The sequence below is a fragment of the Dendronephthya gigantea genome, unplaced genomic scaffold, assembly GCF_004324835.1.
Source record: "Dendronephthya gigantea isolate DGI-Jeju-01 unplaced genomic scaffold, DenGig_1.0 000257F, whole genome shotgun sequence".
NCBI lineage: Eukaryota > Metazoa > Cnidaria > Anthozoa > Malacalcyonacea > Nephtheidae > Dendronephthya > Dendronephthya gigantea.
The window spans coordinates 90177-107632 of NW_021163267.1; the positions used below are offsets into that span (position 1 = coordinate 90177).

A 17456-nucleotide genomic window follows, 5' to 3' on the forward strand; every position below is an offset into this window, starting at 1 on the left:
AGCTTTCCTATTTTAAGAAATATTTGGAATATTGCTGAAGATTAATAATTTTTTTCTCATATTGAGAATTTCATAAGATAAGATAATCTTTCTTATATCCAGAAATTATTTTCTTAGCTTAAGAAAAAAATTTCCACTAATAAGAATTTGTTATATGGCGCGCGGCCTCGTGACTAATGTGGCGTGCGCTGATTAGTTCTTTGCCAATCTGGAATCCCCAGTATTAGACCGTTGCCGTAGTAACGGTCCAACTCTCATATTTTTGAAAAAAAAAACAAGCTTGCACCTTTATTTTTGACACGAACAATATCGACGGAGAATGGACGAAGAAGAGTATTATTTGGTACATGTGAATATTATATTTATTCATCTTTGACTTTTTTTATATTACTGCATCATTCTTATTTAATGACTAGAAACAAAGTTTTTGAAGCTACTTCAGTGTTGCTTTGCGACTGGCTGGCGAAAGAGCCGGCAAGAATGCTGCAGCGCATTGTATAAATAAATAAACTATTAAATACTGTATGCCATAAAATAAATCCCTTTGGTTAATAAGTGGTATATATAATTTCTTCTGCTAAAATCTGCAATTCTGTGGGGTAACTAATTTCTTATTATAAGAAATTACTTTTTAAACGAGATTTTATATCCTCTGTTTAAGAAAAATTTTCTTTACGTAAGAAAAAAATTCTTAAGATAACATATATTTTTTCGATAGGAAATTAATATAAATTCTATTGCCATAATTTATTAAATATTTACGACAAACCTTGACAGTCTGTTCCATTTCCTTTGAATCCATTTTTGCATGAACAATTAAAAGAACCATCAGTATTGTTACAGTAGCCATTTTGATGGCATTTGTGTGTCCCAGTATTACATTCGTTGATATCTTAATCATTAAAAGGAAATAAAGGCTAAAGTTTGTAATAGTGCATGACTCACCACAATATCATTATTTAACAAAACCAGTGCCAATACGAAGTCAACAAATTTAGATAATTCAGCAACATTTTTTGCATGTATAGCATTTTTGTAATGGCAACTATAAAAACCTGCACCACTTTGCTTCATATAGCTCTAAGCTTTAGAATTAATTGAAAAAATAGTGCAAAAATATTTTGTTATCATTTAATTTTTTTACAAAAGCCATTGCATATAATGGCATTTACTAGTCTGTGTGTTAAATAAGTAAACATATAAAACTAGCGGTTACTATCGCAAGTGAAGTGCTGCTTTGAATTTATAAGTTAGCAGTGTTGTTTTTCATGAGGGGCATGTACAGGCAGTACTGCGAAACTACATACAAAAATTAATAGGCAAATACAAAACAGACAGATCAATAGAAAACTATAAACACATAAAAAAACAAGTTAATGTCATCAAAGTTGGACTGTTGTATTATACTATATTCAAACCTAACCTTGACAGCCTGTTCCATTTCCCCTGAAACCATTTTTGCATGAACAATTGAAAGAACCGTCAGTATTATTGCAGTAAGCGTTACGATGGCAATTGTGAGAACCTACATCACATTCGTCAAAATCTTGAAAGAAATTTAACAAAAAAGTATATTCTTAACAATTAAAAATCCGTCGATAAAAGAGCATAAGAAAGATTTCTGTCAGGACCTAACCTTGACAATATGTCCCATTTCCTCTGAAACCAATTTGCATGAACAATGAAAAGAACTATCAGTATTGTTACAGTGAGCATTCTGATGGCAGTTGTGAGTCCCCGAATCACATTCGTTTAAATCTGAAAATGATAATGTCGGAAAAACGATATCTTTTTGATATTCTTTTACTGTTTACTAACACATTCGTTTTGTTTTCTTTATGTTCTTGTAAAAACTAAGACTCTTTTGATAACGAATGTATGGCGATCATGGTGATTATATTTCCAACAAAGCTGAGATGACTAGACAATGCCATATATGTTTCCTGCGAAGTTTAAAGCTGTGAAACTACAATGCAAGTTAGAAATCTGTCACACTCAAGCTTCACCTTGACAGTCTGTTCCATTTCCCATGAAACCAATTTTGCATGAACAATTAAAAGAACCATCAGTATTGTTACAGAGAGCATTCTGATGGCAGTTGTGAGTCCCCCGCATCACATTCGTTAAAATCTGAGAATGATAATGTCGGGAAAACGATATCATTTTTGATATTTTCCTACTGTTTACAAACACATTCGTTTTGTTTTCTTTATGTCCTTGTAAAAACTAAAAGTCTTTTGATAACGAATGCATGGCGATAATGGGATTATATTTCTAATAAAATTGAAATGACTAGACAATGCCATATATGTTTCCTGCCAAGTTTAAAGCTGTGAAACTACAATGCAAGTTAGACATCGATAGATATCTGTCATACTCAAGCTTCACCTTGACAGTCTGTTCCATTTCCCATGAAACCAATTTTGCATGAACAATTTAAAGAACCATCAATATCGTTACAGTGAGCATTCTGATGGCAGTTGTGAGTCCCCCATCACATTCGTTTAAATCTGAAAATGATAATGTCGGAAAAACGATATCATTTTTTTTTTACTGTTTACAAACACATTCGTTTTGTTTTTTTTATGTCCCTGTAAAACTAAACTCTTTTGATAACGAATGCACGGCGATCATGGTGATTATATTTCTAACAAAGCCTAGATTATTAGACAATGCCATACATGTTTTTGCGAAGTTTAAAGCTGTGAAACTAGAATGCAAGTTAGACAACGATAGATATCTGTCATACTCAAGCTTCACCTTGACAGTCTGTTCCATTTCCCATGAAAATTTTGCATGAACAATTAAAAGAACCATCAGTATTGTTACAGTGAGCATTCTGGTGGCAACTGTGATTCCCTGTTTACATTCGTCGAAATCTTGAAATAATAATTTAGCAAAAAAATAAAATTCTATTTTTTGTTCACATATACATCGCCTTCGTTCATCATACGTTCCTAGTTATATTCATAACAAAGCTTTTGAAACCAATCATATTTAATTTGTAATAAAATTGCGATGACTAGACAATGCTATTGAAGTTTCCTTCGATGTTTAAAGCTGTGGAACGATTGGAAAATTCTGCTATACCCAGGCCTAACCTTCACAGTCCGTTCCTCCCAATGAAACCAATTTTGCATGAACAATTAAAAGAAATCAGTATTGTAACAGTGAGCATTCTGATGGCAACTGTGATTCCCTGCATCACATTCGTTGAAATCTGGAAATAATAATTCGGAAAAAAAAATTCAGATATATTTCTATTGTGTACAAATATATAGCTTCTCTTCACTCTGTGTGCCTAGTAATAATTAAAAGCTAGGGATCTTATTTCTAACAAGTGTGCGATGACTAGACAATGCCATTGATGTTTTCTGCGAAATATAAAGCTGTGGAACGATGGGCAATTTTAACTTTTGAATTTTACTATACTGAAGTCTAACCTTGACAGCTTGTCCCATTTCCTGAGTAGCCATTTTTGCATGTACAATTGAAAGAGCCATAAGTATTATTACAATAGGCATTGTGATGGCAATTATGAGACCCTGCATCACATTCGTCGAAATCTGAAAATAATAATTTAAAAAAGATAAAGTCGAAATATTTTTCAATTGTCCACAAATACTAATTGGTTTTGCACACTTTACGTTCCTAGTAACGATTAAAAGGGAGTTGATAACGAAGGCATAGTAATTAACACAAGTGTGATATTACCAGACTGCAGAGACATTGATTTTCTTGTCCTTATCATTTAGTCATTAGACTGCATTAGAATCATTTTAAATCTTTGGTGTTTTCTTCAAGTCTCTCGTTGAGAATGCGGTATATTTTCTCTTTCAAATTGGCTATTTCTTGAAGTCAAGGAAGCGAAAAAAAACAGTGCCCAATATTTTTAACTTAGCATGTCGTTTTGCATGATCTTCGCGTATCATATTCACTGGTAAATGCAATTGGTTTTTCTATTAGCGAATATGAAAAATTTTACCGCCCCAGATTTCTCATCAAACAGTTTAAATTTTTGTTTTAATCTAGATTAGAATTTGGAGCCTGGAATATTTGTGTATTTTCAAGAGAAATTAATGCGAAACCTAAACACGTTTTTAAAAAGTTTTCTCGATAATTGCTAATAAAAAGATAACCCTCACGGTACCATCTTCCTCACCAACAGTGTAAGTTGAACTTTCGAATCGAAATGTAGTAGGAACTGCATCGAAGTTTCAAAGGTAAGAATATAATTTAAAACATACTAGCTTTCGCTTTTATCGAGGAGATAAGAGGGCTACATAAAAATGATATCTCACTTAAACTTTCTCTTCAAGAACAATAAATTTAAGTTTTAATGTACCTTAAAATTTGGAGCCTGTTTGGAGCCTGAGAAATTTTGAGACATTGCTGACTGGAGCAATTGTTTCGAACGTTTATCCTTAGTAAAGATTACGAAAATAATGAGAATTAAAGACTTAGGCCTAGTTCTTATACAGTATGTCGTGATTCATCGACGATGTTCTACGATCCATTATGAGTGATCAATTAAGTAAATATTTTTTTTTTAAATAGACACAGCATTTCACTCATCAATATGAACGGACAAAAATAGTGCCGACGAATGGCGATGTACGAGACTTTATTTTCATGAATTAATAGTAAACAAATAAAGAAATGCTGTGCTATCTGCACTTGCGTTGCACAGTAAAAAAATGTCAGTAACTATAATAATTTATATAGAAAATATATCTCAAATCATTACCTTCATTATCTGTGATAGTCACTGTCGCTTCGCCAATAGTAATTTGAACGTTGGGGTCATTTAACATCAAAACAACTGTAAAATTTTCGTTGCCTTCATAACTGTTATCATCAATTATCGAAATATCAACGCAATCAGTTGTTTGAATAAAACTTTGAATTCCAACATCTTTTTCAAGACCTACTAAAACTTTGTAATCTTCTCCGCTTGTTGCAGTGCCATTTCTGAATGTTAATCTTAAAATATTTATGATAAACACATTAAACCGATGGACAAAAAATTAGCAGCATATCTTGGTTGTACAGATTTATCGATTTATTCATTGTTGTCATCAAAACTGATATTTTTCATCTAAAGATCAAAGATGTTGAGAAAGAGGACTATTCACTTTGAAATTACAGTAATGGGAGTGAAAAAGAGAGAAAAAATTGTATATAATATAATTTATTGGCAATAGTGCCTGGATGTCTCAACAACAAAGAATTCCGTCCGCTACCCAGATGTGGTTATTAATATAAAGATCAAGAACAAGAACAACGAAATTTACTCACGTTCCTGTAAATTGTTTCCCATCAAAATTGTTAACAACAAGACAAACTTGCAATTTACCATCTGGCTCACCAACGGTGTAGGTTGAACTTTGGAATCCAAATATAACTGTGTGCATCAATTCATATTTAGGTTACTTACAATATATATTAGTTAAAACTACAAAATAAAAGTAATTTAAATGTTAAAAATTAACTCCGCAGACTGCATTCTTGAAGGAAAGTTTTGTTTTTTAGCGGAATTTTTCTTGTTTTTTGCATACTTTATGCTGTATAAACAATGTTCAAGATCCAATTTTGTTGGATCCAATTCACTTCTGATGGATGTTTTACAATCTGAGGCCTTGTATAGTGTATATGAGCAGCAAACCCACTGAAGCCAATGCTGTACTGCTTTATCAACAACCGACTCTATCTCATACGTCAAGAGTGGATTGGATGCAAAAAATTGGACCGTGTGAACAGACCTTTCGGATCAGGGTCGGATGAACGTGTGTCATTCCACGCTTGGTTGGGTCAGGCTTCCATACTTTGGGAGATAAAATTTCCTTTTACATAGCAATTTTTGATGCTGTGGGTTCATGATCATGCTAATTCGGTATAGCTAGTGTAAAAAGGTCTAAGTATTGTTTAATTCTTACCTTGTGCTGTTGATGACACAATTTCCAGAACACATACAAAGAGATGCAAATATATCGACTTCCACAACTGCATCTAAGGGATGTTGGTTATAATTTAAAATTTTATTCGTCGAGCAGAGGGACAGAAATAATCATTGAATGTACTGTATTTGCAAGCGATGAACCATAGGAAGTCCAGCAAATATTTAAAATAGTCGAATTTGCTTCAGTTGCGCTTCACTACAGTTTCGCTGTGAGTTCTGTGACGTCATAGAGGTCGCATGAAAAAGCAATAATAGTGCAACTGGAGCAAATTCTACCATTTCAAATCTTTATCGGGCTACCACCCATGGATGAACGGGGCAACATAATTTATGTAAGGAGCAACAATTACAAATTTTAAAATGACTACTTTGCGCAATGTCAGGGTAATATACATTCATCAGAGGGGGGTGGGGAGGGGGCAGGAGAGCTTGCATCTTTACGAAAGCTGGATAGCGTTGTATAACTGCTATCCACCGTTGTACAATTGCTTGGAAAAGCAATAAACATACAGATTTTAGTCTAATAATAAGAGGATTTCTAATTTAGAAGTACTCTAAATAAAATTTAAGAAAAATGCCATAAGACTTTTTGGGAATTTCACGTTTTTATTTTTCGCATAAAAGGCACTGAAAAAATGTAAGTACATTTTATTATGAAATAAACAGCTCCGGTACGACGTCATTTGATTTGGTACAGTATTACCAATATTTGTAGCCTATTTGGCAGGCTGTCCCTAAATTTTTTGCTATGTTTTTTAGAAACACCGTCCACTGGTGGATGGGAATTGATGATTAGCTGGAGTCTAATCCGCTGTCAATCAAGAATTAATATTTTTAATTTATAACGTTCAGATTTGTTGGCGTCTGGTGTTGCCGGAATTTATTGACGATTGCGTTCGCTCCGCTCTTCTAAAACTAAATAATTCTCGAAAGTCGAAACACGCAGTGATTTTTAATAGTTATTTTTAACGCTATCTAATAGTTATGATGCCATTCTACCTAGTACCACTATAGTTACTTTACGTGCAAGAAAAGGTTAGCAAAAAAAAAATAAAAAAAACTTGAGCGTAGTAGCGTTCTCGTTATTTTATCTTCACGCTGTTTTACTGTATAAGAGATCAAATTATTCAAATAGCCAAAATGCTTTCGACGGAAACGTTTCTGAAGTCGCCAATTTTGTACCACAATATATTTATACGATTGCGGATAGTGCATGCCTATTTACATTCAGAATTTCTATCAACTATTGAGGCTTAGAATTCTCAGGTACTATTTTCAATGCTAGGCAAATCTACTTGGGAAAAAGAATTACTGATACACTCGAATACTGTTTATTTATAAATATATAAATAATATATGATGTATACACATTATCCGACGATATCTATACCAGACAGAGTTAGACATCTACTCCGTCGCCTTTTACACAAACAACAATGGCATTTACATTTTCCGCGCTGGCTCTTTTCTGCTTCTTCGCTTTATTGTCCTGGTTTTAACGTTCTTTGGTGTTTCTTTTGAAATCTTAAATAATGTTTTAATATTTCGAAAAACCACACTTCGATTCATAAATAAACTTTTACTTTTTACTATTAAAGCGCCTGGGTACGAGGCTGAAAATTTACTTTAAAGCTAAGGGAAAAATTCATATTAACTGAAAATGTGGTGAAAAAATATATAGTGCCACATCAGGTAAATACGGAGAAACAAATTACCAGAAAAAGCTTTATTTCCTTTTCTTATTTTTTAAAGAATCCAAAATTTGAAGAATCATAACTTCCGTTTAAATTATGAAAAACATTTCGCTGCGAATGACCTTTCATAACTACTCCCCTAATTTCCGCCATTTTTTAGCTCCAAGTTTCTAGCTACTTAATTCATATTATTTAATTTTGGGAATGTAAACTATTATAATCTATGTATCAAGCCAGGTTCCTACTTGTCCTAAGCACCTGGGTCTCCTTTATCTCATGTCACTGGTACTGGTGCGAAAAATGCTTTGTTTGTCGGAAAATAATTCAATGGATCTAACGAGCTAGCCGTCATTTTAACGAAGAGTGAGACGATTTTGAGGTATTAAAACAAGTCTTTAGGAAACCATACAAGCACATGCTATTGTCAGGATGACTATATTACTGCCAGAATCATGTTATTTGCTCATTTCATTACCCAAAGTCATCTCAAGCTTGGTTTAATCTCAGCTAACCATGATATATGGAACTTAATTACCCACATATCGTGTTTTCGGAAGGTATCTATAACAACCAAATGAAAATTTGTCTTTATGATTATGTAGAGTTCATTGTAACTCCTTCGAAAATATAGTTTGTTATGGCATATGAGATCACTCATCAATTAGGAAAATTACAGACAGCGTACAATAGAGTACAATACTTGACCAATAGACTACAATATTTGACGGGAGAATTCATGTTTAGATGAGACTTTGATTTACTTTAAATCTTTTATTAAAGTGGTTGAAAATTTATCACGTTTGTTCACGTCGACACTTATCGTCGAGACGAAAGAAACACCACAACGAAATCATCAGACTTGCTTTCAAGAGTTAACAACGCTCTTTCGTATCGACTAACACGTATTGACTACAATAATTTAAACAGGGTTAATGGAGTCTTGTTTTCCCCACAATATGCGGAAGGTTGATAGCGGTTTCCTGGTATAATTAAACTAGACTGTATTCTCTTTATACCACCATAAAATATACAACAGATATATATTAAGAACTTACCTTGATAATTATAATATTCACCTTGCTGAAGCATAGATACTTTTAAATAACTTTTATCGCATGAACATTCCTCCACGATACAGCTTGGTATATTCAATTATTGCATTCAGCTGAAGAGACAAAATTGTCATTAGATAATATTTTGAATACTTTAAGTTATTATACACAGATAGGCCACAGGAGGTTGTCAATTCTTTAAAAAAATCTATAGAAAATTATTCATTTTCCAATATTATTGTTATGCGTTTGCTCCGCCTTACAGGTTGGATTCAAAAAGGCCAAACATTGTTTGCAAACAACTAATTTTGGGGTTCGCGAGCATACACGAGGAGCCATAAAAGTATGAACCATTTAGACTGCCATTGTTTTGCTGATTACTTTATGACATGAATTATGGCCAAGATTTCTACATGCCAAAAAAATTTTGCTTATAAACATTAAGGGTCATGCAAGATAAAGTTGAATCCGTTATTAATATGCTTTGTTGACATAATAAACTCTCAATAACATGTACAGCACTTGCCCAGTTTTTAAAAAATTGTACAGCTGTTTTTATCATTATAAATGTGCTCATCGTACACCCTGACTGTTATATAGCTAAATGCTGAGAATCATCTCTTATACATTCTCCGAAGTGCGTTTTTTCATACAAATTTGTACTGTGTTCGGGATATTTGCACTGATTTAGTAAATACCTTTTCACAAATTTGTAATGTAAATTTTGTATTGGCTTATTTTACCGCCATGCATGCAAACAATGCAAACACATTATCCGACGATATCTATACAAGACAGAGTTAGACATCTACTCCGTCCCCTTTTACACAAACAACGACAATGGCATTTACATTTTCCGCGCTGGCTTTTTTCTGCTTCCTCGCTTAATTGTCCTGGTTTAAACGTTCTTTGGTGTTTCTTTTGAAATCTTAAATAATATTTTGATATTTCGAAAAACCACACTTCGATTCATAAATAAACTTTTTACTTTTTACTATTAAAGCGCCTGGGTACAAGGCTGAAAATTTACTTAAAAGCTAAGGGAAAAATTCATATTCACTGAAAATGTGGTGAAAAAATATATAGTGCCACATCAGGTAGATACGGAGAAACAAATTACCAAAAAAAGCTTTAGTTCCTTTTTTTATTTTTTAAAGAATCCAAAATTTGAAAAATAATAATTTCCGTTTAAATTATGAAAAATATTTCGCTGCGAATGACCTTTCATAACTACTCCTCTAATTTCCGCCATTTTTTAGCTCCAATTTTCTAGCTACTTCATATTATTTAATTTTGGGAATGTAAACTATTATAATCTATCTATCAAGCCAGGTTCCTACTTGTCCTAAGCACCAGGGTCTCCTTTATCTCATGTTACTGGTGCGAAAAATGCTTCGTCTGTCGGAAAATAATTCAGTGGATCTAAGAAGTTAGCCGTCATTTAACGAAGAATGAGACGACTTTGAGGTATCAAAACAAGTCTTTAGGAAACCATACAAGTACATGCTATTGTTAGGATGACTACATTACTGCCAGAATCATGTTATTTGCTCATTTCATTACCCAAAGTCATCTCAAGCTTGGTTTAATCTCGGCTAACCGCGATATGCAACTTAATTACCCATATATAGTGTTTCCAGAAGGTAGCCATAACAACCAAATGAAAATTTGTCTTTATGATTATGTAGAGTTCATTGTAACTCCTTCGAAAATATAGTTTGTTATGGCATATGAGATCACTGATCAATTAGGAAAATTACAGACAGCGTACAATAGAGTACAATACTTGACCAATAGACTACAATATTTGACGGAAGAATTCATGTTTAGATGAGACTTTGATTTACTTTAAATCTTTTATTAAACTGGTCGAAAATTTATCACATTTGTTTACGTTGACGCTTATCGTCGAGACGAAAGAAACACCACAACGAAATCATCAGACTTGCTTTCAAGAGTTAACAACGCTCTTTCGTATCGACTAACACGTATTGACTACAATAATTTAAACACGGTTAATGGAGTCTTGTTTTCCCCACAATATGCGGAAGGTTGATAGCGGTTTCCTGGTATAATTAAACTAGACTGTATTCTCTTTATACCACCATAAAATATACAGCAGATATATATTAAGAACTTACCTTGATAATCATAATATTCACCTTGCTGAAGCATAGATACTTTTAAATAACTTTTACCGCATGACCATTTCTCCACGATACAGCTTGGTATATTCAATTATTGCATTCAGCTGAAGAGACAAAGTTGTCACAAGATAATATTTTGAATTCTTTAAGTTATTATATTATGTAGATAGGCCACAGGAGGTTGTCAATTGTTTAAAAAAATCTATAGAAAATTATTCATTTTCAAATATTATTGTTACGCGTTTGCTCCGCCTTACAAGCCGGGTTGGATTCAAAAAGGGCAAACACTATTTGCAAACAGCTTTATAATGCCTGTGAAATTTATAATACTTCTGTGATTTAAGAATATGATATAAATATTCTTTGCTTTTCGAATAGTCTAAAAAAACGAGTTGAAATTACAAATTAAAACGTATTTTCAAAAGCACAATGAAAACTATTTTTAGTATTATTGCAGAAAGTATCGAAATCGCAATCTCGGGTTCTAACGCTACATTCGTTGTCTTTAAGACTCTGATAAAATTTAAGAAAAAATGTCGAAAAAGGATCTAGAAAAATTGAGCTTTGAATCTGAAATCCACAAGTATAGGATTCCGTGTTTTTTAAAATCCTAAATTTTTTCTCAAATAGACACTTTTCTTAAAAAAATACTGGTCTGAATAAAGTTTATGCTGATTAATATAAAGTACCGACGAAATTTTCTTTTAATTCGCTTTAAACTAATCGGCATAATATTTGTTTGCATTTTTTAGACAAAGCCAATCAGAATGTTTTAATTTTTAAAACGTCGTGTAAAGTGGTAAACAATTTACCTTTTTACCGAAAGTTCTGAAAATTTATACATTCTGATTAGGTTAATGAAAATGTAAACAAACTTGCTAATTGGTCAAAATGAAATTCTTCCAAAGACACTGCATTTACCCCAAAGACGCTTGAGAACGAATCTACCAAATACAATCTGTTATGTCTAAACAATATTTCTCACAATAAAAAAATGTTATTTCAATCATTCCGCTATTCTTCACTGTTACCAAGATTTGTTACAAAAGTGGTCATAACCAAGACCCGGTAATCATATTTCCTGTAAACGTTAATACAGCTCCTGAAGTTTTGAGCAATTGCTAGAAAGTTAGACTATTGTATTATACTATATTCAAGCCTAACCTTGACAGCTTGTTCCATTTCCCCTGAAACCATTTTTGCATCTACAATTGAAAGAACCATCAGTATTGTTACAGTAGACGTTACGATAGCAATTGCGAGAACCTGCATTACATTCATCGAAATCTTGAAAGAAAATTTAACAAAAAAGTATATTCTTAACATTAAAAATCCTTCGATAAAAGAGCATGAGAAAGATTTCAGTCAGGACCTAACCTTGACAATCTGTTCCATTTCCCCTGAAACCAATTTTGCATGAACAATTAAAAGAACCATCAATATTGTTACAGTGAGCATTCTGATGGCAGTTGTGAGTCCCCGCAACACATTCATTTAAATCTGAAAATGATAATGTCGGAAAAACAATATCATTTTTGATATTTTTCTACTGTTTACAAACACATTCGTTTTGTTTTCTTTATGTCGTTGTAAAAACTAAAAGTCTTTTGATAACGAATGCATGGCGATCATGGTGATTATATTTTTAACAAAACCGAGATGACTAGACAATGCCATTTATGTTTCCTGCGAAGTTTAAAGCTGTGAAGCTACAATGCAAGTTAGGCAACGATATATATCTGCGATACTCAAGCTTCACCTTGACAGTCTGCTCCATTTCCCATGAAACCAATTTTGCATGACCAATTGAAGGAACCACCAGTATTGTTACAGTGAGCATTCTGATGGCAACTGTGATTCCCTGCATCACATTCGTCGAAATCTGGAAATAATACTTTAGGAAAAAAGATAAAATTTCAGATATTTTCTATTGTTCACATATACATCGCCTTTGTTCATTATATGTTTCTACTTCAGTATTCATAATAAAGCATTAGAAACCAATCATATTTAATTTGTAAAAAAAATCAATGACTAGACAATGCTATTGAAGTTTTCTGCGATGTTTAAAGCTGTGGAACTATGGAAAACCTCTGCTATACTCAAGCCTAACCTTTACAGTCTGTTCCACTCCCAATGAAACCAATTTTGAATGAACAATTAAAAGAACCATCATTATTGTTACAGTGAGCATTCTGATGGCAACTGTGATTCTCTGCAACACATTCGTTTAAATCTGGAAATTATAATTCAGGAAAAAAAAAAATTCGAGATATATTTCTACTGTTCTCAAACACATAGCTTCTCTTCACTTTGTTTGCCTAGTAATAATTAAAAGCTAGGGATCCTATTTCTAACAAGTGTGCGATGACTAGACAATGCCGTTGATGTTTCCTGCGAAGGTTAAAGCTGTAGAACTATGGGAAATTAAACTTCTGCATTGTACCATACTGAAGTCTAACCTTGACAGTCTGTTCCATTTCCTGATCGTGAGTAGCCATTTTTGCATGAACAAACAAAAGAACCATCATGCAGTATTGTTACATTGAGCATTTTGATGGCAACTGTGATTCCCTGCACCACATTCGTCCAGATCTGGAAATAACAATTTACAAAAGGTATAAAAAAGATAAAAATTTGTGATGGCTCACGAATACAATCGTTCCAAATAACAATAAATCTGGTGTTAACCAAATCATGAGTATTAAATTAATTCCAAATTTGTGATGACTCAACAACGCATTTCAAGAGCGTAGGATGCGAAGGACGCGATAGAGGGGGGGGGGGTGCTTTCGCCACAAATACAACTGGGACGGCAATAATACAGCATTTTAAAAGAAAATGTTTCGAAATTTAAACAGGGTGTTTGGAATTTCGTATGCTGAAGTTGTTACAACACATCCACTTGTTCTGTGAATAGCCACTTACAGGAATCAAAAGAAAAAAATTGTCTCGTCGTTTTTGTGTGGGCCCCATTCCTGAAGACCTTCCAAACTTTTGCATTTTACTATACTGAAGTCTAACCTTGACAGTCTGTACCATTTCCTGAGTAGCCATTTTTGCATGTACAATTGAAAGAGCCATCAGTATTATTACAGTAGGCGTTGTGATGGCAGTTATGAGACCCTGCATGACATTCGTCGAAATCTGGAAAAAATAAATAAAACTAGGGATCCAAGGATAGTGCAAAGTTTTCATGTCCTGTAATACCTGAGCAACCAGACGTTTGTCCCAACATAAACATTTTGACTTATGCCAGTAAAAATATAATGAACTAGGTTAAACATTAATCAAAAAGTAATTACTCAGAGAACTCAAGTTACGTTTAATAGCCGAAGATGCTGTCACTATTAAATTATAATTTTAGTTGCCCATGTAAACCGGCCTAACCGGGCGCGATTTTCTCAGTTTAGTCTCTTTTCTTCGCCAAACAACTGTGACTACATTCACTATATTTATATGATGGCAACAATTTATCCGTCACTTCATAATAGCCAAAATAGTTGCGTTGTAAATAATCAATACATAAACAACACAGCGTCGTTTCTTCCTAACCTCTTAGCTCTATTTATGGAATAAACCTTCCAAATTATATTCGTGTTGAATTGAATGCTCGTACTTCATAACATAAGTTGATAAAGTGCGTAGATTCTCAAAGAATTGCTCGATTTTTGCGCCCGGAATGTTTTGAAGCAATACTCGTCGCTCCCACTGATCTGGTCGCGTGTTATAATGTTCAAGTGTCGACTGCACATGCGCAGTTGCGACGCATAAGAAAAATCAGGTGTTCCGGCGGGGTAATATTGCGCAAATCCCTTTAAAACAAAACCCAAACCGCGGAAAAGCAATGCTTCAAAATTTACAGTAACCGTCAGAATTCCTCAATATTTTGGTGTACTTTGCAAAAGGGATATAGTGCATTAATAAATAAAGCAAGTTAAACTGATTTAAAAACTTTAAATTACTGATCATATACAAAAAGTTACTATACGCATAAATCAAACTACCCCCCGTAAAGTTTACAATATGACTGACTGACTGTCTGACTCGTTTGAATTTTCGCCACTCATCACAATACTGCAAAGTTTCTCAAACTTTGCATTAAAAACGGACAAAGTTCTAAATATTTTTCTATTGTTCACAAATACTAATTGGTTTTGCTCACTTTATGTTTCCAGTAACGATTGAAAGAGAGTTGATAACGAAGGCATAGTAGCTAATTATTTTTCTAACACAAGTGTGATATTACCAGACAATGACATTGATTTTCTTATCCCTTATCATTTAGTCATTAGACTTCTGTATTTTTATGCTTTACTTAAGGTGGCTCCCTAAAATTTTAGCAGTAATATTGAAAACTCGTGATTTAGATTTAAAATTTTCGCAGGAGATTTATTGCAAAGGAAAGCAATTTCCCAGATATATTGAACCAAATTCTTACCGTCCGAAATCGTCCTTAAGTGTGACGTTATTGCCGTTGTTATGGTAATAATGGCGACTCAATATGGCCGACATTTTACATGAAATGCGTAAAATGCGTAAATATGTGAAATTTCGGCAATATTGAATCGTCATTGACGTATGGAGGATGACGTAATGACGTATGGAGGATGACGTAATGACGAACAACGGCAATGACGTATGGAGGATTCTTGACTGTTAGAATGCTGGTCAATATATCTGGGAAATTTATTTTCCTTTATCGATAAATCTCCGGCAAAAATTTTAAATCTAAATCACGAGTTTTCAATATTCCTAAAATTACAGGGACCTTAAGCCAAACCTTGACAATCTGTTCCATTTCCCCTGAAACCATATTTACATGAACAATTGAAAGAACCATCAGTATTGTTACAATAGGCATTTTCATGGCAATTGTGAGTCCCTGCATAACATTCGTCGATATCTGGAAGTAATAATTAACAAAAAAGTAGCGAAAATTATGTATCCTCTCTCTCGCCTTAACTTTCTTCCATGTTGGTTCAAAAGTTCCATAACAAAGCAACCCGTGTCACGTTAATTCTCCCAACGAATGCTAATATGAAATATTTTTAAAGATAATTACCGTCATCATCTGCGATAGTAACTGTGGCTTTCCCAACAGCTATTTGAACTCTGGGATTGTTATTCAACGTCACAATTATTGTAAAATTTTCGTTTGTTTCGTAATTGTTATCCTGCATTATGTCAATATTAGCGCAGGTATACTGTTGAAGAGAACTTTGTATTGAAACTGATTTCTCCTCATCTGAGTAATCTTCTGCACTTGTTGCAGTGCCATTTCTCAGAACATAAAAATTAGCTATATTAATACCTGAAAATAAAAGTTGTTTTTTATCCATATTGTGATTTTTCAGCCATTTTAAAATCATTACAGCTAACAATTTTCATTAATAACCCCCAATTTTAAGACACTAGAGCTAATTCTCCGTTACATCGAACAACGGGAAATTCCATAGCAATAAAATAACCACTTTCTAACAGGCATAAACTGTACCCCCTTTATTTTTTCTCTACCCCCCCCCATCCTTTCATCTGTTCTCTTATCTATTTTTTATGAGCTTCCACATTCCTGGCGCCGTCCTTTTTTCCCAGAATGGCTGGTATATATGGACGCGATTTTGGAAAACGACGTTTATGTACTTACTTTTCTGCAAAGGGATTCCCTGCAAAATCTTTAACACGAAGACAAACTCTCAAGGAACCATTTGAAGGATATATAGTACACGATACAAAAATCGTATTCATAACCAGTTCATTTTTTCAAAAATCCGTGCAACCGACATAGATAATTATTTTCCATCATTTTTTATTATTTTATGTTTCTTAGGTTTTGCATTGTGTATTCTTACCTATTTCGTTTGAAGGCGAGAATAACAGAATACAAACCAGGAGATGAAAAAGTATCCTCTGATACAACATCTAAAAAGATTAACGCAAATTTAGTTGCAGTGTTTATCATTATATCTTTTTATTCAGAAGAAAGTCATTAACATAGATAATAATGATCATAGGATATACAGGGTGTCCCAAAAAACCCGAAAACTATTGAAACCATTCATTAATTGTTACAATTTGAATGCGGTGTTCACGATTTTCAGCCCGTGGGGATCTAATGCAGCTTATAAAATGCTAAATGCTTTTTGTTGCTAGAGAAAGGGAACATGTCGAAGGTCATGGTCCTTGAGATGCACGTTTAAATAATGTTATCCATATTTGTAAATTGTAAATATTGTTAATAAATATCATTTTTGCGAACAAGCAAATTTGACTGCATCATATGCAGGCATAAAAATGCTTATGGCAACCCCGATTTATACAGGGTGAGTCAAAAAAAACTGACACCTTTGAAATTCAAATTAGCTGCGAACTTATGGCTGGTATGACAATTCCCATGTACAATCAACAAAAACGATTTGATAAAACTGTTCTTTTGTATTTACAGAGCTTAGAATGCATTTTAACCCCCAAAGAGAACAAACTTTATGTTTTAGGTTAATTAATATGCTATGCTTCGTATACCAATGAGATATTTTAGGCAACTTCTGTCACATTACAGCCGCTATGTGGCTAATTTGAATTTCAAAGGTGTCAGTTTTTTTTT

General features: G+C 33.4%; 1 protein-coding gene and 1 long non-coding RNA gene across 2 annotated transcripts; both read right to left on the reverse strand.

Moving 5' to 3' along the window:
- Positions 1–747: 747 nt before the first annotated feature.
- On the reverse strand, positions 748–1672 carry LOC114540954. The gene is made up of 3 exons (XR_003689167.1): positions 1637–1672; positions 1424–1546; positions 748–892 (listed from the first exon to the last, which is right to left on the reverse strand). It is a non-coding gene; the product is annotated as an uncharacterized LOC114540954 (long non-coding RNA).
- A 1474-nt stretch (positions 1673–3146) lies between these two features.
- Positions 3147–16082, reverse strand: LOC114540947 (EGF-containing fibulin-like extracellular matrix protein 1). Its single transcript, XM_028560942.1, has 9 exons — positions 15918–16082; positions 15636–15758; positions 13877–13999; positions 13315–13447; positions 12966–13088; positions 12612–12734; positions 12230–12352; positions 3444–3566; positions 3147–3220 (listed from the first exon to the last, which is right to left on the reverse strand). Exons 1-9 carry the CDS (start codon positions 15924–15926, stop codon positions 3147–3149), a joined length of 954 nt encoding a protein of 317 aa, XP_028416743.1. The 5' UTR covers positions 15927–16082.
- Between the last annotated feature and the right edge of the window lie 1374 nt (positions 16083–17456).

Bases quoted from the DNA above. Each gene is read 5' to 3' on its own strand.
- LOC114540947 (XM_028560942.1), bottom strand. The intron at 14,000-15,635 runs GTTTGGCTTAAG...TATTTTTTCCAG, and splicing joins AAATGGAACAGATTGTCAAG to ATTTCGACGAATGTCATGCA. The intron at 13,089-13,314 runs GTTAGACTTCAG...TATAATTTCCAG, and splicing joins AAATGGAACAGACTGTCAAG to ATTTAAACGAATGTGTTGCA.